Genomic DNA, 24257 nt, shown 5'->3' on the forward strand with positions numbered 1-24257 from the left:
ATGCCATGTTTTCTTGATACAGAGGAAGAGTGGATGGGGGTGAAGAAGGGGTTGGGGAGGCATAGGAGGAGAGGAGGGAGGGGAAACTGTGGTCAGGATGTAAAATAAATAAATTAATTTAATTTAAAAATGAATAAAATAACTCATATTCATTTTTCCTTTTGCTTTTAAATTGCAAGTTCTACCTAAAACTCTCCTCTTAGAGTTACTTCTTACAATTTAGAGTCACTTCTTGCAACTTATTTACAGCTCAGAGTCACTTCTATTAAGGAGGCATGCAGACTTGAGAACCTCTCATGCATCCTGTTATTTTGTGGGAGGGGAGTTGGTTCTCAAATTTGATATTATGCAAGGAATATTACTTATTTGAAAATAAAGAGGGTGAGAACACGCAGAGAATGAAAATATACAAACTATAAACAAGGCTTTTGGGTCTCAGGAAGGACATCAATAGGTCAGGTGTTTATAAATATTTTTAAATATCGATATTAAAGAAAAACTAAAGGCTTAATAAAAAGAAAAATGGGAATAATTATTAGGTAAGTGGCAGTAACATGGCCTTGTCTTTTTATATGTAAATTTTAATTAGAAATAATCTTATTTTACATATAAATCCCAGTTCCCTCTCCCTCCTGTCCCATGCCCCTCAACAACCCCTTCCCACTCCCCATCCACTCCTCAAGGAGGATGAGGCCTCCCATGTGGTATCATCAAAGTCTGTCACATCATTTGGGGCAGTGCCTAGGCGCCCCCACCCTGTGAATCTAGGCTGAGAAAGTATCCTTCCATAAGGAATGGGCTCCCAAAGACCATACAGTAGGGATAAAGACAACTGGATTTCAGGAGTTTGGCTCAGTGTTTAGCTGTGGGTGTCTGCTTCTGCTTCCATCAGCTACTGGATGAAGGCTCTAGGATGGCATATAAGGTAGTCATCAACCTCATTATAGGGGAAGGGCATTTAAGCTAGCCTCTCCACTGTTGCTTAGATTCTTAGTTGAGGTCATCCTTGTCAATCTTTGGACATTTCCCTAGTACCAGATTTCTCTTTAAACTTATAATGGCTCCCTCTATTAAGGTTTCTCTTTTCTTGCTCTCCTCTATTCTTCCCCCAACTCTATCTTCCTGATCCCTCATGTTCTCCTCCCCCTTTTTCTCCCCTTCTCTTTCTCCTAACTCCCTGCTCCCTGTGCTCCCAATTTGCTCAGGAGCTCTTTTCCTGAAATCATTCCAAAGTGAAATCACTGAGTATGGGAGCAGGAACTTTGGGATGGGTTTCCACAACCTTTTCCTGTGTTTTAGTGGTTTGTGTGATGGACCATAACAAAAGAACAGCATGCTTTCCTGTCAATAGACAATTGTATAGCTTATGTCTGCCTTCAGCTATAGAGAGAAACCAGGCTCTTTAAATTAGGGACAAATGAAAAGGTACTCTCCTCTTAGTATCAAAATATAAAAGAATTTAATTATGTAATTCACAAAATTCTGCACCAAATTCTGCTTGCGTGATATCCCAAGCAGTTCAAATTTCCAGAGAGACCTGGTACTCTTATGAAGATCTTTGGGAGAAAGCATGCAATACCTTAACAAAAACAAAAAGCCCCCTTCACCATTTGCTAATAGTCCTTCCGCTGAGCCCAAGGATCTTTTTCTTTGTGTTGATAGAAAGGTTTTTACTCCAGTACAAAATCCCAACTGAAACACATCCCATGCAATGAAGCCCCGTACACTGTTCAGAAGAGCAGAGTGGACCCCACAAGCCCCTATATGGAATGCTTGTGCTGTCTGGAAACATCCCATAAACTGTCACGAATAAAGCTGCCATTCATTTCTCTTCTCTTAGCGTCACCTGCTGTAGGCTCAGCAAGGAAGAAATGAAAAAAAATCAGAACTGTGTTAAAAATATCTTGAATCAAAGTGAAATTATTTAGACAGCAGACTAGGAAGTCCAGGTGGCTCTTTTCTATACACAAACATCAAATGACAGCAATGCAAAGGGAAAAAAGTAAAAACTCAAAATTAAAATAGTCCTGAAGAAAGTATAGTGACTGAAATCAAAGATCCATGGCAATAAATAAATCCATGGTGAGCGAGGCATTTCAGAGTGCTTTGAGTCTAGTTTGTTACATCAGAAGCTGTGGGAGTGGTGCTGTCTGGATGGTCCATTCCAGTTCCTTTCCTTGGGCCAGCAGAGCAGAGCAGAAATTACTTCTGTTTGGATCTGTGTAGGTTGCACAAGGGGCTGATTATATCTGCTATGATCCAGAGCTTATCCAGGGAGGACAGAGGAGTGTGTACCCAGGTTGGCAGAGCTAAAGGCGGCTGTTATATGCTTTAACGAATGAAAGCTTCAAGGGAATTAAGAGTCATAGATCCCTGGGGAAAGGGATTATGGGTAGAAGAAAGCATACGAATGTTAATGATTCTGAATGTTAATGATTCTTAGAGAAAGATGCTGTGAGACTGTCTGGGAAGTTAAGACATTTAAAAGTAATAGAGCATTTGGGTGAAGCTTTGAAAGCTTACAAATCAGCCAGCATGGAAGCCAGAATTAGCCTGAGAAAACCTTGAGACTTAATCGTGGATTGTCACCAAAGAATAGGATATGTCCTAATGGCTTAACTCTTCCATGGCAATCTACAAACCCTACAATGGTTGCAAGTTCCCAAATGCCCAGTCTATGACTAAACATAAGACATACAGAGAAACAGGAAAACATGGCCTATTAAAATAAATATCAAATCTTCACTAACAAATACACGCATTGGATTTGTTAGATGCTTCTAAACAACTGTCTTAATATGCTAAGAGAATGAAAGAGGGTTGGGAAAGGAATATTTGAGCCCAGGGGAGAGTACACAAAGGGATGTACTTATAAAAGAAAGAAGCAGAAGCCCCAGTGAACTAAAATCTCTGGTGGAAGAGTCTGCCCATAGCTCTGAGCAGGCAGGGGAAAGAATTATTTGAAAATATGCAGTCGGAAGGGCATAGTGCAGAGACCAGGATGGAAGATTCTGCGGCCACAACACCCAATGTAGCAAACGAGAATTAAATAGCCCTGAAATGCCTATCTCATGACCGCCTTATTTGTTGCCTTGGACTGCTGATTGATTTCAGTGTCTAGACGTTCTCAAGGGTTATTTTAGTTTTGAACTTTTACCACCCCCTCATTATTATTGTTTGATGTTCTGTGTGGAAAAGGGGCATTGGGCTTCCTAGTCTGCCATCCTGATAGTTTTTGCTTTGATTTAAAAAGAAAAAAAAAAAAGACTGAAGGAAACTGAAAACAGTCAAAGAACTAGAGGAACACTACCAGAGGTTGTACATGGGAGCACTAGGAAAATCCGATGGGGTGGATTATTTGAGTAAATAGTGGCTGAAATTTCCCCAAACTTGAGGAAAGACAAAAATACACATCCAAAAAGCTCAGCAGACTCCAAGTGTGATAGACTAGAAGCTACTGCTGAGGCACATGTCAGGCAGTCAAAGCCCACAGAGTCCTGAAAGTTGTGGGAGAGAAGCTAACTCCTCACATCTAAGGGTACTTAACAATGTGAAGTTGGATTGGGATATTTAAAGTGATGGAAAACAAATGAAACAAAACAAAAACCTGTCAACTAAGGATCCTATAAATACTCAAACTGTATTTTAAAAGTTAATTATATGTTAAGCTAAGTTCCTGTTATCCCGGATCTCTCCAGGACCTTTATCATGAAGAGGTGCTGGATTTTCTCAAAGGTTTTTTCAGCGTCTAGTGAGATGATCATGGGATTTTTGTTTCTCAGCTTGTTTATATGGTGGACTTCACTGATAGATTTTCGTATGTTGAACCACTCCTGCATCCCTGAAATGAAGCCTACTTGATCATGGTGGATGAGTTTTCTGATGTGTTCTTGGATCAGATTTGCCAGTATTTTATTGAGTATTTTTGCATCAATGTTCATGAGGGATATTGGTCTGAAGTTCTCTTTCTTAGGTATCAAGGTTATTGAAGCCTCATAGAAAGAGTTTGGCAAAGATCCTTCTGCTTTTATTGGGTGGAATACTTTGAGAAGAATTGGTATAAGCTGTTCTTTGAATTTCTGTTAGAATTCCGCACTGAGGCCATCTGGCCGTGGACTTTTTGTTGTTGTTGTTGTTGTTGTTGTTGTTGTTGTTGTTGTTGGGAGACTTTTGATGACTACTTCTATTTCCTTAGGGGTTATAGGTCTATTTAAATTTGCTTATCTGTTCTTGATTTAATTTTGGCAAGTGATATCTATCCAGAAAATTGTCCATTTCCTTTAAATTTTCAAATTTTGTGGAGTACAGGTTTTCAAAGTATAACCTGATGATTCTCTGGATTTCTTCAGTGTCTGTTGTTATGTCCCCCTTTTCATTTCTGATTTTGTTAATTTGCATGCTCACACTTTGCCATTTCCTAAGTTTGGATAAAGGTTTGTCTATCTTGTTGATTTTCTTAAAGAACCAACTTTTTGTTACATTGATTCTTTGTATTGTTTTCCTAGTTCCTACTTTATTGATTTCAGTCCTCAATTTGATTATTTCCTGGCTTCTACTCCTCCTGGGTGAGTTTTCTTCTTTGTGTTCTAGAGCTTTCAGTTGTGCTGTTAATTCTCTAGTGTAACTAACTATTCTCCAGTTTCTTCATGTGGGCACTTAGTGATATGAATTTCCCTCATAGCACTGCTTTCAAAATGTCCTATAAGTTTGGGTATGTTGTGTCTTCATTCTCATTGAATTCTAGGAAGTCTTAATTTCTGTTTTTAAATTCTTCATTGACCCAGGAAAGATCTGAGATAACAGGAACTTACTTTAACATAATAAAAGCTATATATAGTAAACCAACAGCCAACATCAAACTAAATGGACAGAAATTCAATGTGATTCCTCTAAAATCAGGAACAAGACAAGGCTGTCCACTCTCTCCATACCTTTTCAATATTGACATTGAAGTTCTAGCTAGAGCAATATGATGACAAAAGGAGATCAAGGAGATACAAATTGGAAAGGAAGAGGTAAAAGTTTCACTATTTGCAGATTATATGATAGTTTACATAACTGACCAAAAAATACTATCAGAGAACTCCTGAAGCTGATGAATACCTTCAGCAAAGTGGCAGGATACAAGATCAATTCAAGAAAATCAGTAGCCCTACTATATACAGACGATAAGAGGGCTGAGAAAGAAATCAGAGAAACATCGCCATTTGCAATAGCCACAAACAACATAAAGTACCTTGAGGTAATGCTAGCCAAACAAGTGAAAGACCTGTATCGCAAGAACTTTGAGTCTTTAAAGAAAGAAATTAAAGAAGACACCAGAAAATGGAAAGAAATCCCATGCTCTTGGATAGGTAGGATCAACATAGTAAAAATGGCAATCTTACAAAAGCAATATACAGATTTAATGCAATCCCCATCAAAATCCCAGCACAATTCTTCACAGACCTTGAAAGAACAGTAATCAACTTTGTATGGAAAAACAAAAGACCCAGGATAGCCAAAACAACCCTGTTCAACAAGGCAACGTCCAGAGGCATCACCATCCCTGACTTCAAGCTGTATTACAGAGCTATAGTCCTGAAACAGCTTGGTAATGGCACAAAAATAGACAGATAGAGCAATTGAACACCCTGACATTAACTCATACATGTATGAACACCTGATCTTTGACAAAGAATTTAAAATTACACAATGGAAAAAAGAAACTTTCTTCAACAAATGGTGCTGGCATAACTGGAGGCTGACATGTAAAAGATTGCAAATAGATCCATGTCTTTTGCCATGCACAAAACTTAAATCCAAATGGAACAAAGACCTCAACATAAATCCAGCCACACTGAATCTCTTAGAAGAGAAAGTGGGAGGTACTCTTGAACGAATTGGTACAGGAGACTGACTCCTGAACATAACTCCAGTAGCACAAATACTAAGATCGACAATTAATAAATGGGACCTCCTGAAACTGAGAAGATTCTGTAAGGCAAAGGACACAGTTAGCAAGACAAAAAGGCACCCCACAGAATGGGAAAAGATATGCACTAACCCCACATCTGACAGAGGGCTGATCTCTAAAATTTACAAATATCTCAAGAAGCAAGTCTCCAAAACACCAAAGGATCCAATCAAAAAGTGGGATACAGAACTAAAGATAGAATTCTCAGTAGAGGAGTCTAAAATGGCTGAGAGACACTTAAGAAAGTGTTCAACATCTCTAGCCATCCAGGAAATGCAAATCAAAACAACCCTGAGATGCCATCTTACTCCTGTCAGAATGGCATGACAGCTTATGCTGGACAGGATGTGGAGAAAGGGGAACACTCCTCCACTGCTGATGTGAGTACCAACTTGTACAGCCACTTTGGAAATCAGTATGGAGATTCCTCAGGAAAATGGGAATCAGTCAACTACAAGACCCAGCAATTCCACTCTTAGGCATATACCCAAAAATGCACAGTTGAACATCAAGGACGTCTGTTTCCTATGCTCATAGCAGCATTATTTGTAAAGCCAGAACCTTGAAGCAACCTGGATGCCCCTCAACTGAAGAGTAGATAGAGAAAATGTGGTACATTTATACAGTGGAGTAGTATTCAGCGGAAAAAACAATGGAATCTTGAAATTTGCAGGCAAATGGATGGTACTAGAAAAAACCATCCTGAGTGAGGCAACCCAGTTACAAAAAGAGAAACATGGTATGTACTCACTCATTTATGGATTTTAGACATGAATCAGGAGAGTGGCAGCATACAATCCCACTGCCTGAGAGTCTGGGAAACAGAACCTTCATCCAGCAACTGATGGAAGCAGAGGCAGACACCCACAGCTAAACACTGAACTGAACTCCTGGAATCCAGTGACAGAAAGGGAGAATTGATGAGCAAAGCAGTTAAGACTGAGTTGGTTTAACCCACAGAAACAGTTGACCTGAACAAGGAGGATCTCTTAGACCCCAGATTGATCACTGAGTAGACAGCATGGGACTAACCCAGACCTCCTGAATGTGGGTGTCAGTGAGGAGGCCTAGGTAATCTATGGGGCCTTGGGTAGTATTTATCCCTGGCATACAAATAGATTTTGAGTGCCCATCCCACAATTAGGGATGCTCTGTCAGCCTGGACTCTTAGAGGAGGGCCTAGGCCCTGCCCTGGATGAAATGACAGACTCTGGAGATCCACCTTGGAGGGCTCCATCCTCCCTGGGGATAGGAGTGGAGATTGGGTGGGCGACTGGGAGACTGGTAGGGAGGGTGGGGGAGGAGGGATGAGAGGGAACTGGGATTGACATGTGAAACAAACTTGTTTCTAACTTAAATAAAAAAATGAAGAGAAAAGAAAGTTAATTATAAATGAAAATTCAGAGAGACAAAAGTTAAGGAGGTGCTCATGGCCATAAAATGTGCTCTTCAATAAATACTAAAGGGAACCTTTTAATTTCAATTAATTAATTTTGGTTTTTTTTGAAGGGGCAGGGAGACAGGATTTCAATATGTAGCCCTGGCTATCCTGGAGGTCTCTTTGTAGACCAGGCTTGCCTTGAACTGACAGAGGTCTTCTTTCTTCTGTCTCATAAGTGCTGGAATAAAAGGTGTATGCCAGTACTTCCCCCTTTAATTTAAATGAAAGACTACCAGCTAGCACTCAGCCCTGTGCACACATCTAAAGTAATCTGGCAAAAACAAATCATGCACACATATATCTTTAAGTCACCACTACTGTGACTTTTGATTTGCATCTTTAATTTCAATAATTATCCCTAAGGCTGAAGAGATGGTAGAGTGATTAAGAGCACTGGCTATTCTTCCAGAGGACCTGGGTTCAGTTCCTAGCATACATGGCAACTCACAACCATCTGTAACTCCAGTCCTATGGGATCCAATACCTTGGCCTCTTCAGGCACAGGTATAATACACAAATATTTTTTAGGCAAAACACTCATATGCAGAAAAATAAATAGTATAAAATTACCTTCAGATTCTTCCAAAATAATGAAGAGGCAGAATATTTTCAAAGACCAAACACTAAAAGAAAAAATAACTCTATAAGACCATTCTTTATGAGAACTGACTTGAAAGCCTGGGGACACTGGCAATGCAACAGTACATGAAGAGGCTCCTGTATACTGTGGCCAAGGGAGATTTATTCCTGTGATGGGAAATATATGTGGTTTTGACTTATCGATTATACCTTGGTAACTACAGGAGAGAGAAGAAAATATCCAAAAGTAAAATGTCATCTAGGACATTAATAAAGTAAAGGAGAAAAAAACCATGCAAACCTCTCACATGATCTAGAAAAAGCACAAGGCAAAGTTAAAAAAATACTCATCAATTAGAAGAATGGAATTAGCAAAATATGAAATTAACTCAATGTTGGTGAAAGACCTAAGCATAACAGCTGAAATGATACTTGGTGAGGAAACATTGGAGAAGGATTTCTGTCGTTTGCTATAGGGACTAGTTCTTGGGTTCAGTACCAAATCTACAAGTTATGAAGCAAAATAAGGTACACTGAACCCTTTGAAAGGCTAAGCATGTGGTATGTTACAGTAGACTGTCAGTGGAAGGGAGTAGGAAAGCACATTTAGGCAAAATATAATAGCAGCCAAGAAGATTGTGTAGACGAGTTAAATATCTTTTGCAATTTGATAATAAATCACCGAATAGCTCAATTTATAAACTGGCAAAAGGAGTACAGATAATTGAAAAGGATCTTAAAAGATACATTAACATCATCCATCATTGGGGAAATAAAAATAAAAACACAAGGAAACATCACAGCAATTAGGATGATTACTGCATACAACATCAAAGAAGAATTCGCCCCATCAAAGAAAAATTCAGAACAACAACAACAAACTCCAGAACACTATGGAAGTTGGTGATGACTTGGAGGACTCAAAGCCTTTGTGCATGTCTAGTAGGAATGTAAAAGTTAGGCATTGTGGTGGCTCTTCAACAACAACAAAAAATAATAAAAACTTTCACAAGCTCCAGCTACCCCACCTCTTCACAGATTCTCAGAAGAACTCAAAGTAGAGACCCTAGTGCATTATTTTTTTGTACAGTTATTACTATCAGCAGCATTCACACTAATCAAGGAGAGACACCACCCAGGGTTCACCAATGGAGAGATGGTTCAATAAAGTAAGGTATGTATCCTAAAGCAAATGAATTCTAACCCATGGTACAAAATCATTGAAGACTTTACACTAAGTAAAATGAGCCAGATACACAGGCAAATACTGTCTGGGTATTCCTATATAAAACCCTTTCAGTTGTCAGATTCAGACAGAAAGAAGAATGGTGGCTTCCAGAGGCTGAATTTCCCCCTCCAAAGCTCATGAATCAGGACATGTTGTACTCTTATTCAGTTTTTTTCAGGAGTAGCTTAATTACTATAGGATAGCCTTTGGTAAATGCAATTCAGCGTTTCTTATTTCTTTCATATACTCCCCTATGCGACATCCTCATGGCACAGCCAGGGCTCTTGGTGGATGCCGCCACCATGTTTTAGCACTTCCTAGCTTTCAGATACACATGAAAGAAATCTCTGTCATTTGTAAAATGTCTAGTGAAAAATGTTCTGTCATAGTAACAGAAAATAGACAAAGACAGCTGTAGTTATGAAGGGAAGGAAAAGGAAATGAGCATTGCTTAATGAGTCCTAACAGGTTAAGGTGACATCTTTTCCCCCTCAATGTGACCAATGGCATCTGCCTTGACAGTTATATGGAAATATTTTCATTTATATGATGGTCTTTATCACCTGGTGATATATTCCAAGACCCCTAGTGCCTTCCTGACACTGTGGAGAGTGTTGGATATCACAACTTAATTGTCTTTCCCATCTCAGCTAAACACCATAGAAATAAAACTTTTTCAGTCTTGACAGTAAAGCTAGTGCAATTTTGTTTTTCCTTTTCCCACAAATTGACTGATAGAATACCTGTTCTTTTAGCAGTCAATTTCAGAACTTACTTCTTTTCTTTACTTATTAAGTCAATAACTTTTTCCTTTTCACTTTAAGGAAACAGTTCTCAACTTCTTTTGGTTCATCCTAATAACCATCATGACTACCCTTACACTGCGAAGCTAGTGTTGAGTGAAATGATGATGAAATGTGGAATTTGAATGCTTGTGCACTGCACAAGAAGTGTGATATTACAAGTCCATTTGATACACTAGATGGCTTCAGAGAGACCAGAGGGCAAACTGTATATGTCCACTGGACACACTGGACATAAGGATGACTCCTGTCTCAGGTGGGATAGAGCGAGATATGGTACAAGATTTGATAGTAATACTCAGAAGGCTGTGTAGAAACACACATGGTTTATTTCATTAATTTCCATTTAATGCTTTCAGACCACAGTTGTCTGAGTATATCTGAAATCATAGGAAGTGAAGCCTCAGGTAATAACTGTGGTAAATCTTCTTCTGTGTATAAAGCCATTTTAGATCATAAATGTGTCAATGTCAATGTCTCACATGTTGTTTTAAATTTGAGGCGTGATGTTTCATAGGTATTAATACGCTTAGTGTTATCTTTGGACAGCAAAGATAGTCAGTGGTGGTTTGACTTGCAGAATTAAGTTGGGAGCAATGTAAACCTGGAAGTGGTCTCAGTCACTTGCCTTCTCTCTCAATTCAAGCATTCCAAGTTGATGTTGGTCTCCTCACTCACACTAATTTCCTCTGTATCCCAACTGTTCTAATACTACCAAGTTTTCCAGGGCTGATTAAAGGAATATGCAAAGTATTTCCTGGTCACCCAAGCTTGTATCCATTTTCCTAAACCTCCAATTGCCCCTAGTCATTTAGTGTCTTCATTTTTGTCACCATTTTATGTTTTAGAAACACTAAAATGTACTGAAAAGTTGACAATACTCCCAGCTAGAAGGGGTAGCTCTTAAATCAATCATCAACCCATCAATCAATTTATCTTTTAATTGTCTGTGAAGATATAATAGTAAGATGAGGTCAATTCACCAGCACTGAATGGTGAACTTGGTTCTTCTGTTCAAGTCCAGTGCAGGCTGCTCTCAGAATGAGATCAGAACTACTACTGATTTGGATTCTTCAGGTAAGCTGAAAACTATCTTTTGGAATACCAGAGAATTACCACATTATCTCCTATGCCCCACCCCAATACATGTTAGCACATGCATACTCAAGCACATTTACCTGTACACGAATAACAAACTCAGACATACCATATGTAGAACTCATACCAACAAAGAATTCACACACACATTGTTATCCTTAGCCCAATTCAGAGTCTTCACTTTGTAGTTAAAGCTGCATATTACTTTGACTTGAAATTATATTTATTAGTATAGAAGACATATGAACCTATACTGTTTGAACAAGATCAAGAAGGCTGAATATTATTTAACATTTTCAAACCATAATAAAAAACATTGATTGTAGGTTTTCACTTCAACTAGGAAAATCGCAGCTTCATGTTTGCAGTACTAGACTAACATAGTGCCTCCACCAATCCTGTGGTTCATCAGTGGATAATTCAGACAGATATGCTCAGGTCAACTTGACCAACATCATCTCAAAACAAAGCAAAAGACAGAGAAAATTACTTTGGCTAGTTTGTACTTGCAAAGCAATTGGGAAGACACTTTTCCAGAGTGATTTGGCAAACATCTCTGAGAATTTGAGAATGTAACTGAGGTTATGGAGTTGACAATTCATTCCTAGCATTATTGAAATCATGCAGAAGAGTTAAAGTAATGATGCATGAAGTTGCAGCAGAAACAGGAGTGGCACACTCTTTTCTAGGGGCTCACCAGAATTTTTATATCAGATAAATTTACTTTCCACAGAGAAAGAAATAACTACATTGGGAAATAAGGATAAATAAGCAATATATTTTTTTCTGGGAGAACAACACAAGGCCCATCTCATTTTCTTAGCTACAAACTCTCTCATGAATTATACACCTATATATAAAATTAAAGACAAAACAAAACCCACTCTCTACTTTTACAAGACGTTCCCAATGGCAGATTGGAATTTCCACAAATAGCCTTTCTTTTCCCAAATGCCTAGTTGGACTTAGAAACATTAGAGCCTAGATGCGGATTTCAATCTGCTGGTGTCAGAAGCCCTTGGGTTCTCACTGAAGGTGGGTAGAGATGATAGAAACTGGACCCTCCAATTTGAGTTATACATTGCTATGCGTGTTTATGGCAATGAGCAGCTAGCTCCTCTGGTTTTCTATATTTTCCAGATAGACGAAGTTATATGTATGTATGTATGTCTTTTATATGTATGAGTGTTTTGCTTGCACTTATGTATGTGTATCATATACATGCCTGGTGCCCACAGAGGCCAGAATAGAGGTAGGGATCCACTGGAACTGGAGTTACAAATAGTTGTGAGCTACCATGTGGGTTCTGAGAACCAAACCGTGGCCATCTGCAAAAACAACATGCTTTTAACCACTGAGCCTTCTCTTCAGCCCCAGATAAAAACAGTTGATATAGTGTCATGGGGTATGCCCTGATTTGTTTCAGCTGTCAACTCGACACAGCCTAGAGTCACCTGAGAGAGTCTCAGTGGAGGGATTGACCACAACAGAATGGCCTGTGGCCATGGGGTCTGTGAGATAGTCTTGATTGTTGATTGATGTAGGAGGGTCCAGCCCATTGTAAGAGCCACTGTCCCTAGGCAGTGTTGTATGAGAAAGCTGGCTTGGGCATGAGCCAGTTAGAGAGAAGATTTCCTGCAGCGTTCCTGCTTCCGTTTCATGCCCTTTCTTCCCTCTTGACAGACACGGGGAATGTAACAGTGAGATGAAATAAACCCTTGCCTCCCAAGTCACTTTTGGTCGTGTTGTTTATCAAAGCAACAGAAAACACAAGAACATTCTCTTCTGGGTCCCTTTCTTCTTTACAGATTGTCCTCCTGAGTCCCTCCTGTTCACACTCAGTATTTATTAAGATATAGCTGTATTCAGGGCCACAAGATAGCTGTCAATCAGGAAGAAAACAGTTTTCAAGTGTAACAGCCCGAATACAACTGGGGCCCCTCAAGTGGGAGCCTTCGTTGAAAGGAGCCTGAGAAGTCACATTGTCACTCTCTGTCCTCCACACACACTCGCTTCTGTCAGCCACTATTGAAATTATAGGGCAGAGATTCCTTTCCTGTCCTTTTTTTCTCTCTGGTGCATTGAACTGAACCCAGGGCCTCCCTCAGCCCCCTCACTGAGCTGTATCCCTAGACCCGTTGTTCACTCCATTGTCAAACGCCACTCTCCCCATCCCCCAAACCTGCTCAGGACACCCTGTGTGGTTTGGGGAGTATAAGTACCCAAGCAGAGAGTGTTCCAGGCTCCTGGTGCCTGGTCTGAGGAGACTTGAGAGGCAAGGCTCACCTGGTTTAAGTGTGCAGCTATGAGCGCGGGTTCCCATATTTTAGAGTTTGAGCTCGCGGGGCCTTTCTCTTTCTTGGGTGCCATGCTAAGGATGGGAGGTGCATTGGCCTCAAAACTGGGCTGAGGCTCGGCCTGAGCGTCCCCGATGCCTTGGTAACCGAGGCCACGCCCAGTTCCTGAACGGATCTGGCACCCTTCCCCCAAATAGGTTCCCGGCCCTCAGGTCAACCGCTTCTGTTTCCATAGTAGCGGAGTTTCCCAGGTGCAGCCACCAAGTGCGCCAAACTCCAAGAATCTCTGGGTAAATTTGATGATTTTTCCAACGTGATAAACTGGCCTCCTGATTTCTTTATTCACTTCCTCTTTCTACCTTACCTCTCCACTTCTCTTGGGAGCTGAGTCCGGTCTGAATAAACAATGTGCAGAAAGTCAAAATTATTCACCCAGGCTTCCTCCAAGATTTCTCAGGTTCTGCCAACCTGCTATGGAGAAAAACAGCCCAGTCAACCTAGACATCTCTCAGGGAACTGACACTCTCCCTTCTACCTTGCCTCTTGTCTGTTTGTCTGCTCTGCCTAAACAGCCCCCACTTCCTTAAAAGGGTGTCCCGATGGCAAACAGGATCCGGTACACACCAGACATTCATTAAGGTGTCCTGGTTAGACTGAGACCTCAAAATGATGATGACCTTAACATCTGTTGATTCGTGCTGGGAACTGAACCCCGGTCCTCTGGAAAAGGAACAAATGCGTTTGGCCCCCAAACCATCTCTGTGGCCCCTAATGTGACTTTACTTTTATGTGTGTACCTGTTCATGTGTGCGCAGACATGTACATGTGGGTGCAAGCGCACATGGAGTCCAGAGATGTTTCTCGTTAACTTTTCTTTAAGTTGTACAAATTGAGCAAAGTGTTTTCTCCCACTCCACTTCCTTTGTTTTGTTTTTTTTTTTTTTTGGATACAGATAGTGAATAAAAAGCACTTCTCAAAATAATCTTTCACAATTAAAAAAAATCATTGGTACTTACAGTATGTGTATTTTATTTCCTGGTGTGTGTGTGTGTGTGTGTGTGTGTGTGTATGTGCGCGCGTGTGTGTGGGTGTGTGGGTGTGTGGGTGTGTGTGTGAGTCCCTGAAACATTCATACACCCTGTATCTGGAAGTCTCTTCTTTTTGTCACAAGCATAAAATGACTGATGCATCGTGACGTCAGAGGAGTTTGCTAGAGAAGGGTTTTCCTGAGGGTCTCCATGAGAGCTAATGAGGGTGTGTCACTCCTTCATCCTCATAGCATTTTCTCCAACATTTTGTTTTGCACTAACAGCCTCTTTATGTTACAGGATTAAAACTGTTTTCGTATACTTGCTTAAAAGTAAGAATGGATCTCTTACAGATTGATGACATCATTCTAAATCTTGGTTATATTTCTCACAGTTTAAGTTGTTTGGAGAACTGTGATTTTATGAGTGAAGAAATAAAATATTTAGTGGCATTTAAGTTCATGTTGCATTTAAAAACTCACTACTGTTTATGTGTCAGGTTTTATTGCCAATCGCATCTCTTCTTGAATGAAAGCATACTACAAAGTAAAGCTCTTTACTTACCACAGCCCAGTCAGGCCGTTATCAGATGATTAACAGTGTAAGGTTCAACCTAAGAAACAGAAACAAAAAGAGAAAAATGGAAAAGGAGACTTTTAAAATAAAGGCATTATTTTTAAATTGTGAAGAAACAAACAGTATCTTTTCCTAATAAGCAATAACTATGCAACCCAGTTTTTGAAAAAATATGTGTTTTGCCTGAATAGTGCTAAGTACATCACATTTGTCCCTGGTGCCCATGGAGGTCAGCGGAGGGCACCAGATGCCCTGGAACTGCAATTGCAGATGCTTGTGACCCACCATGTGTAGAACTGCACTCCTGTCCTTTTGCAAGTGCAACAAATGCTCCTAATGGCTGAGCCATCTCTCTAGCTTCAATCCTAATTTTAGCGACAGTGAAGTGTTTGTAATATTTATCCATATAGACATGTTTTTCATAAAACATCTCCTTTTCTTTATTCCCATTGTAAGAGTTTGATTTTCCAGCTTCCTTTATCCTTGGATATGAAAATGTGACTTAGAATTACATATTATTGGATTCAGGCTTGATCCTTAAAACTATTTCCCTTGTGCTTTCAGACTCTTTCCCCAACTGCCTAGATATTGTGACATAGATATCCTTGACTGCCTGAGTGATTGGTGTGGTACAGAGGTCTCTGCCAAACTTTTCTCCACCTGGCAGATTTTCTTGGACTATTAAGTAGATGGGGAATGACTTCTCTTTAAGCTTGAAAAACATTAGGTGTGTTGCAGCCACTGGGCTTTTGCTAGCCACTTCATTAAGCAACTTAGGGGAATAAAAGGGTGAATTTCAGCTTACACTTCCAGGTTACAGTTAGGTTCTGGGGAGAGGGAGGATCAGAGCCGGAACTTAAAGCATCATGTCCACAGTCAAGAGCAGAGAGAAAGTCAAGTATGTTGGTCTTTGTTGGCTGTTGTTTCATAGTCAGCTAACCCTCTCTGCTCTCATACAGTTCAAGGCCCAGCCCATGAAACGATGCTGCTTATATTTGGGGCCTGTTTTCTCACTTTAATTAACAACCGAGACAATCCCCCCATTAGTCAACTGATCTAGACAATCCCTCAACTGAGACGTTATTCTCAGGTGATTTTAGGTTCTGATGAGCTGATATTTAAAACTAACCATGTCACCATCCTGATGTTTTCATTGAGATTGTAAGAATAGTAGCTTTTCTTGAGGCAGTCTGAGGAAGCAACATTGCTACTTTTTAAGTAGACAACGTGTGATACAGCTACCATGAAAGGCAGAAAATTCTAGTATCACTCCTTCACTGATGCCACCGTGCTTACCTCATGCTTAGGCAGAACATACTTTGGATTCTCCATTCATTTGATAAATCTCTTATTTTAAATAATTGGTGGGCTACAAACTTGTTCACACTATGTCACATACACACAGGACAGTTTTTGATTTTTTTTTAGAATACAAATTCATTGCTTAGCTATCTATATTCATTAATTATATTTTTGCTAATGTTGTAGAGCAACTGAGCTTTTAAAAGATCCAAGTACATATTTCAGAATGAAATAATGCACTTCTAGTGGAATGTTTTATAGTTTCCTTGATAAGGTGCTACCAGAATAAGCTTGAATACAGAGGGTTTTCCAAAATTAATTTAAAGAATCTCAAAGGTTTTTATTACAGAGTGCCTTTTGGTCGGCCTTGGCCCTGTTCATTATTCTAGAGAGAGTGGTCTTCTAGATAATTTATGGTGGAAAATAGGAAGACATTCTATAGTGACCAAATTTATAGGAGATTTCATCATGGAATTGGTCTGTTTAATTTCAGAAAATAGGTGTGAATGATGATGGTCATAGTTTAAAAACCAAAGACTATTCAGCCAATAGGAGGCTTTGCCAAGAGCTGAAAAATAAAAGCATTCCCATCTGTCATACATTTATGAATTGGTATAATAAATTGTTTCCCCCACTAAATGTAAGTTGAAAAATTCAAACATATACTTCACTACATAAAGTTTCCCATATGGCAGTGGCTAACACAAAACTATACTACATGGAGAATTTTCTCTCACATTGGCAGGGGTGCTCTTGGTTTGTTTGATTTAGTATTTCCAGTAAGATTTTGAATTTTATATGTTTAAGTCAAGGACAGCCTACTTTGGGCCTGGGCTGTCTCTTTAGGGTATTGGGCTTGCAAAGAACATAATTTTTGTTCAGTCTTATACTTTGATCTTAGAGTGTTCAGTTAACTCTCACTCATATGTGGACTCAAACATACTTCTTCTTACACTTGACAAGGTCAAGCCAGCTGTTGACACAGCTAGTATTTCCACCGTGAAGAGGTAACTGAAGGAGCTATGCAGTGAGTCACATCTGAGCCAAGATTCCAGGTAATGGGCATCTATTCAGCATACATTTGGTTATGATCTTAAAACATCTACTGATTTCTTTAGTTGGCATCCTGTACCTAAGGGCAATTTTATTGCAAATGCTTGTGTTTACCATGCCACCTGTGCTTCTAATCTCCTAAACAGGAAACTAGAATGTAGTGTCTTTGGATTTTATTGTCTGTAAAACCGAGGACTAGATTTTTTTCACAGCTATAGCCCAAGACATATGGAGGGTATTACACCTGGGTCCACATCAGCTTCCTATTCAGTCTTCAGTGCCATCCAAAGTGTTGACTTTAATCTTTAAAGCTCCTTGTTGTTCAGCCGCATGTTACTTTAGATACTGCATCTCTCCCTGTGTATCATGGTGGAGATTAAAATCAGCTGCAGCACTTTCTATTCACAGTCCCTAGTGGGTTGTGGGCAGCCTGGGAGGAGGATCACTTTCTGAAAAACTTCCCCAAGAGCCCTCTGCTTATGTCAATGATAAAAGCAATTATTTCGGAATTTGTAGCTTGGACCTTGAATGCTTTGTTACATATCTGTATGTCTGTGGGACTATAGTTACGTGCTGCTGATTTTCATGTTGTCTGTCGTGAGAGAGTTCAGGACACCAAATCTATTTCTTGATGAATCAGAACATAACAGTTGTGCATATTAAAAATAGAGCTATCATGCATCTGTTTCGAATTCAGTAGTGTGGGATTTTTATTTCTAGTGTTCTCTCACTCCTCTAGTTTTCCTTTGAAACTCATTTTCTATATCTTCAGCGAAAGAATTTGTCCTTAATCCTTTGGGGGACAGTTTCAAGCTCCATAATAGACACTAAGTCACTGCTGCAAGTGCTTGGTACTATTTGATTAATGTCTAATCAATGTCTGTTACTTATAAACTTTACTATGTGAAATCATTTTATGTTTTATGCTGTCAAAAGTTCAAGAGCTCTGAATAACATGAATGTATTTCAGTGACACTACTGCATCCTAAGAGACAGCGGGGAAATGCTTTAGGAAGGAAAAGTGATTGGTGCCAGGACTTCAAGGAACTGATAGTGAGATATGATGGCTTGATAGGGGTGGGTTCTACTCCTCCCCCTTCCCCAGTCCTCTTCTCCACTTCTGTCCCCCTCGGAGCTCTTTCTCTCCCTCAGCCTAACTCCCATCCAATCCCAAAATATGTAGGGTATTACTCAGAGGGTTTCTGAATAATCCAGACAAACACAGCTCTGTGATCTTGCAAATACTACATGTATCTTTACATAGTTAGCTTTATCTCTTATTTTTCATAGCTAACTAACTTTTTATACCTTACTATGTATGAGAGTCCTTGTTTCTATGAGCTATTGATTTTTTTCTACCTCCCAGCTTTTGGTAATTTTGTGGCATTGAAGGGACCCAGTCAAGGGCTATCTGTAGTTGCAGAAGTACCCACACTTGTTCAGTAGGACCAAATTGCTTCAGTTCCTTTTATATTATAAACTCACAGAATTCTTTCCTGCCCATATGTATTTGTGTGTTTTCTCTTAGATTCCTTCTGCTCTCTTCATATATTATTTTGAGTCATACTCATCTTCCTGTGAGAAAATACATGATCTGATTAACTAAATTTATTTCATGATTCATCATTATTGTTATTTACTAGAAAGGATTGTGCAGGGGACAGGGGAGATGAAGCCTTGGTTTTAAATATGTACAGGTTGTGTGCCCTGGAGGCATCTGACCATGTGAAGCAGGGGATTGGCTGCACAGGTCTGGTGTTCAGAGGAGGGCATATACTGGAGAACTATCTGCACTGTAGGAGGCAATTGAAACTGAAGGTGATGATTGTGCCAGGAGACCACCAGGTGACAAGGTGATGAGCAGGGTGCCAGGGCTGCACATGCAGGAGGCTGAGGCTGCAAGGAAGCAGATGTGTACCTGAGCAATTAACTGGATTAAATTGGAAGGACCCACCCTAAATCTGGGCCATGCCTTTTGGTGGCAGCCCAAGCAAAAGGACACAGAGGAGGAAGCATTTTCTTCTCCCCCACCTGCTTTCCCTCACTCTCACAGACAAGTTTCTTCAGCCCATTCATCCCTTGATGAGGATTTCCTTTACTTTGTATTATAACCCACGTCTTCAGGTTTCTAATGTAGACTGAGGACCAGCAGCTCTCCAGGATTCATTCTCAGCTTCAGTGCCCATCGGGACTGCTGAGATGTACAGCCTTGTGGACTGAACAACTTTTGAATGCTTCGCCTTCCCATCTGTCTTTCTCTCTGTTTGACTATCCCTGGAATTTTTTACCTGGCTTGTCCTTGTGCAGGTCTTGGATATAGTATTGAGGGAAAGGACTCTGCCTTCTGGTCCACTCCAAATGTACATTTTCAGAGTGCTTCCAAGTGAAGCTCTATGCTTCAGTCATCAAACAATCAATATAAACAAGGAAGATAAAACAGAATACTTGGTGTTAAACATTAGGCAGCAAGGAAGATTGTAAGACTGGAGCCAGTCAACATACAAGCTCTCTGCAGGCAAATATGTCTTCTATGGCAAATGAGGCTTCACTATGAATGCATCTACTTAGGTCCTCCTCCATGTTCTTAAGGGGGCAAACTGCTTCTAACTTTGCCTAACCAAATAGCAGCATCCTTGACTCTTACATTTCACCATTCTATTGTGTCAAGCAAAACATAATTTCATTCTCTGCTGGCCTCCTGCTGCACTTTTACTTTGTGGGTTGGATGGACTTATTTCTGTGTTTTCTGTTATGTCCCTGTGGTGTACATGTCTGTGTTTCTGTCCACCATGTTGTTTCTATCACTGTTGCTTTGTAATTTAGGTTTAGGTCAGGCAATGTGACACCTCTGGCTGTATTCTTCCTATTTAGATAGCTTTGTCTATCTAGGGTCTATTTGTCTCCATATTTTTAGAATTTTTTTCAAGATCTGAAGAATGCTGTTGGAATCTGTGTGTGGATGGCACCGAATCTAGGTTATCCTAGTAGGATAATCATTTTCACTATTAATTTTACCAGTTCAGAAGTATGGACAGTCTTTCTATTGTCTACTGTCTTCTTCGGTCTCTTGTCAGTATCTTATAATTTTCATTGTAGAAGTCTTTCATTCCATTGTTTAGCTTCTTCTCTAGTTATTTTATCTATATATTTGAGACTATTATAAATGAGATGTTTTTCATTATTTCTTTTTCAGCAAGTTAATTGTTGGTCTTTTAGTCCACCATTGTCTTAAAGATGTATGGAATTATCATTATTAATTATTATTATTTGTGCTATTAAAGCTAATTTGTAGTTTAGATAAGTTCCATTTGCCCCTAATAAAAATATGTATTGCCTTTTTTGTTGGGCTGTATGAGTTATAAATGTCTGGTAAGTCCAATTGATCTGCCATATTATTTGGCCCTGGGATTGTTTTGCTGAATTTTGATGTGTAGGATCTATTTAGATGTGTGAATGAGGTCTTGGAGTCACCTATTAATACTGTGAGCTCCCAGATTTCGTGCATAAATGCTTACAATAGCTGTGTACTTATGATGCGTCCTTTCATTAGTCATATCCTCGAAAGACTTCATTAGTAGAAGGTCATTTATTATAGTTAGTATACTGAACTGTTTGAGGTATAATCTTCTAGTGAATAGCCACAATTTGTGTGTGGGTTGTTCTCCAGGAGTTTGTGTGTTGAAAACTTGGCTCCAATGTGGTAGCTTCAAAGAGATAGTGCCTATTCGAACCAGGCCTAGCAGAAGGCAATTAGATCTACTCTCATGAGCTCGTGAGATTGGGTTCTGTTACTATAGTGAATTACTTCTGGACTTATGGATGGAGTAGGGTATCAGAGCTTTGGTTATTTCCTGCAGGGGCATGTTGCCATAAGAGGGAATCTGTCTATTCCTCATTCTTTTGCTTTCTTGTTTATATACATGCCCTTGCTTCTCTGCCATGTTATGATGCAGCCAGGCAGGCCCTTACTAGGACAGCAGCTGTGTTGTTTGTACCTTCATGCCCCCAGAACTGTGAGGAAAAGTAAATCTTTTTTCTTTATTCATTGCTTAACATCATTTGGCATTTTTGCTACATCAGCACTAAAGGATTACAGTGACATTCTCACAATTATCTAAAGGAAGTGTGCTTTAAAAGTGGAATAGTAAAACAACAGTGCAGCATGGTGTTACTTTTTACATTAACCCCAGAGTTAAGATTTATATAGAAGCTGGCCTTAAACTCTCCGTACATCTACTTTAGCCTCCTGAGGGCTGGGATTGAGTGAGGCCTATGATGCCTGGCCAATATGTATATTTTCATATAAATCAGTCTCTATGAGTTAGTTTTTAGTTAAAATGATATTCATTCTGGCTTGTCTACCTTAAAAATAAAAACTAATTTTTCCAATGATAAAAGTTATAGGGGATACATAAGGAGATAAAAATCTTTAAAAAGCACTACTCTACTTGTTCAGCCTCATCTAGCCTTGTCCAGCCTTGAAAAGGGGGCTTTCACCTTGTCTTATTGTGTCTTGTTTTGTCTTGGAGGCTTGCTCTTTTCTGAAAAGGAAACAGAGTGGGAATGGATCTGGAGGAGATGGAAGATGGGGGGAAACTAGGAGGAGTGGAGGGAGAGGAAACTATGGTTGGGATATATTGTATGAGAGTAGAATCAATTTTCAATAAAAATACTACCCTAGTAATAGCCCCGCTCCTCCGGAGAGCCAAGAGATCTCAAAAAACTCTATAAAGCAAAATTCACCAGAATGCAAAAGAAAGAGCTTCCAAGGTTCAAATGAATAACTCTTTCCAGCATGGAGTAAATGTCACTCAAGAAATTACCACCTGAGAAAGACACTGAGCACAAGGGGAGCACAGGAAATCCTCTAGCCAATGTTTCCTTACTCACAAGCAACACACTGCACAGTAATTAACAGCATTCCATTAATATTGGAATGGAACCACATCTAAAGTCACTCTTTCTGCTGGTGTACATGGCCCTACATTGGCCCTGGGAAATGAACAATGCACTAAGAAATATTATTGAGCGGTCTGGTAGACTGGCAGGGATGGAGAGGGCAGCTAGAAGAGTAATGGTCTTGGGTGGTAGCTCTTGAGCATCTTGAAGAGGGAAAGCAGAAAAGCATGGAAAGCAAGAGGAGAGCGGCACTGAGCCTTAGATGGCTATAGATAGAAAGAACAACTGTGCCAACCTAATGCTGAGATATTCGGATTATCTTTACTTTGATAAGTGAAACTAGCTTCATCTTGATGCAAAGATCTCTTTATGATTGTTTTCCCCTTTTACGTCAATGTCCAGGCAAAGCAGGCAACTGTGTATCTTAAAATTAAGGGAAATGAGCACATAACTAAACTCTTTCAGTAGCTGGTGTTTAGATATGCTTGGTAGAGCAACTTGTACTCACAACTTTTCTTCCAGATTCTTTCCTGTCATTGGATCTGGGAACAACAAATAAAAAATATCCTAAACCATGCACATGCATCTTGACTGGGAGCTATGACTGCCACGAAGCAGGCCCCCTTTACACCTGCCACCAGGGAGTACACCTCCTTCAGCCTCTCTCTCCTGTCAACACTGTACCAGAGTGAGATATCATTGGCAGCCCAGCAGTTGGTGTCACCAACACTGGGGCCCTTCCATTTGGAAATTCCTACCAGAGCAGTGACAGCTGGGAAGGAGACAGGTGTGGGAGGCACCCCTGTGAGAAATATGCCCTGTTAACCTGCATAGCAGACTCCCTGGGAGCAGAGGAGGGGGCAAACAAAGCAGAACCTTAAAAGGACATTCCTTAGACACTCAAGAACCTCACTTAGGGAGCTATAAATAACCCATGTGAGAAGAACAAAAGAGAGCAAAGCCTGTTTTTCATGTTTAGTTATAAAGTAAAGATAGATAGCAAGCCCTTTGCAAGCTAAGTAAAATGAAGAAGGGAACATAGAAAAGGCATTGCAAAGAGAATACAGCAACTACAAAGTTGCCGGCTGTTATCCGTGAACTTTCTCTCATACCATGTGGTATCAATTCCCGAGGCTCCTCATCTGGATGCCACATCCAGTTTCTGTCGTTCTCTGACCTATTTATGTTTTATTACTGCGATGCTAGTACTAACTAATATTTACCCAGCACTCTACTCATACACATAATCACACCATAACCTCCCAACCATACATGGAAATTATTGTTATTATTTATAAGTTAACTGAGGCAAAGGTTATCCAAAGCAAGATCTCAACACATCCTCTGGAATCCAAATGGGGAGAGTTCCCTCTACATGCTATGTACAAGAACACACCAAGTGAGAAAGGCATTAAACAAGAACCCTTAGGATAGTCACCAAAGCTTCTCTAGAGCAGACAAAGCTTAATCCAAGGAATACTAAAGGGGAAGATGAGGTCAGTTCAATGGATGATCCTCAGCGCGAGCAAGAATGTGGAAGGGATGACAAGCCATGGGGTTGCAGAGGGGGTGAGGGTGGCAGAAATGTATTTATTTCCTGAGATCAGCATCATTGGAATATAATGTAAGTGTTAGAGGAGAGAGGGGTGAGAAGAGAGTGGGAGGAGATAATGGAAGGAAGCAAGCAATACCTTGCTCTACACCTTCTGTCTGTTATGCCCTAAGGATAGGCAGACATCAGCAAAGCACAGAAGTTGGGAAGGTGGACTCCAGGCTGCAGCAACAGAATTATATTTTAGAGAGTCTGAGGCAGGCAGTAAAAATAAAAAATGAAACGTGTTTGTAGGTAGATGTAGCTGCTTGTAGGCAGATGGGGCAGGGAAGTTATGTGAACAGTATCTATGTCTGGTAGTGGGTAATATTCTGAGAGGGATCTGTTAATGGCTCTGTGCTTTGGTTCAAATTGCATTTCTGCCATTTGATTGAAGTGTTGCCC

At 40.0% G+C, this 24257-nt stretch overlaps 1 protein-coding gene across 1 annotated transcript in view; it reads right to left on the reverse strand.

Moving 5' to 3' along the window:
• The window catches only part of Spag17 (sperm associated antigen 17), a 236679-nt gene extending 223132 nt beyond the window's left edge, over window positions 1–13547 (reverse strand). The window contains exon 1 of the mRNA XM_005076661.4: window positions 13392–13547. Coding sequence (XP_005076718.1) covers window positions 13392–13475 — 84 coding nt within the window. The 5' untranslated portion in view covers window positions 13476–13547. The remainder of the gene's footprint in view (window positions 1–13391) is intronic.
• Between the last annotated feature and the right edge of the window lie 10710 nt (window positions 13548–24257).

Source organism: Mesocricetus auratus, unplaced genomic scaffold (assembly GCF_017639785.1).
Source record: "Mesocricetus auratus isolate SY011 unplaced genomic scaffold, BCM_Maur_2.0 Super-Scaffold_100009, whole genome shotgun sequence".
NCBI lineage: Eukaryota > Metazoa > Chordata > Mammalia > Rodentia > Cricetidae > Mesocricetus > Mesocricetus auratus.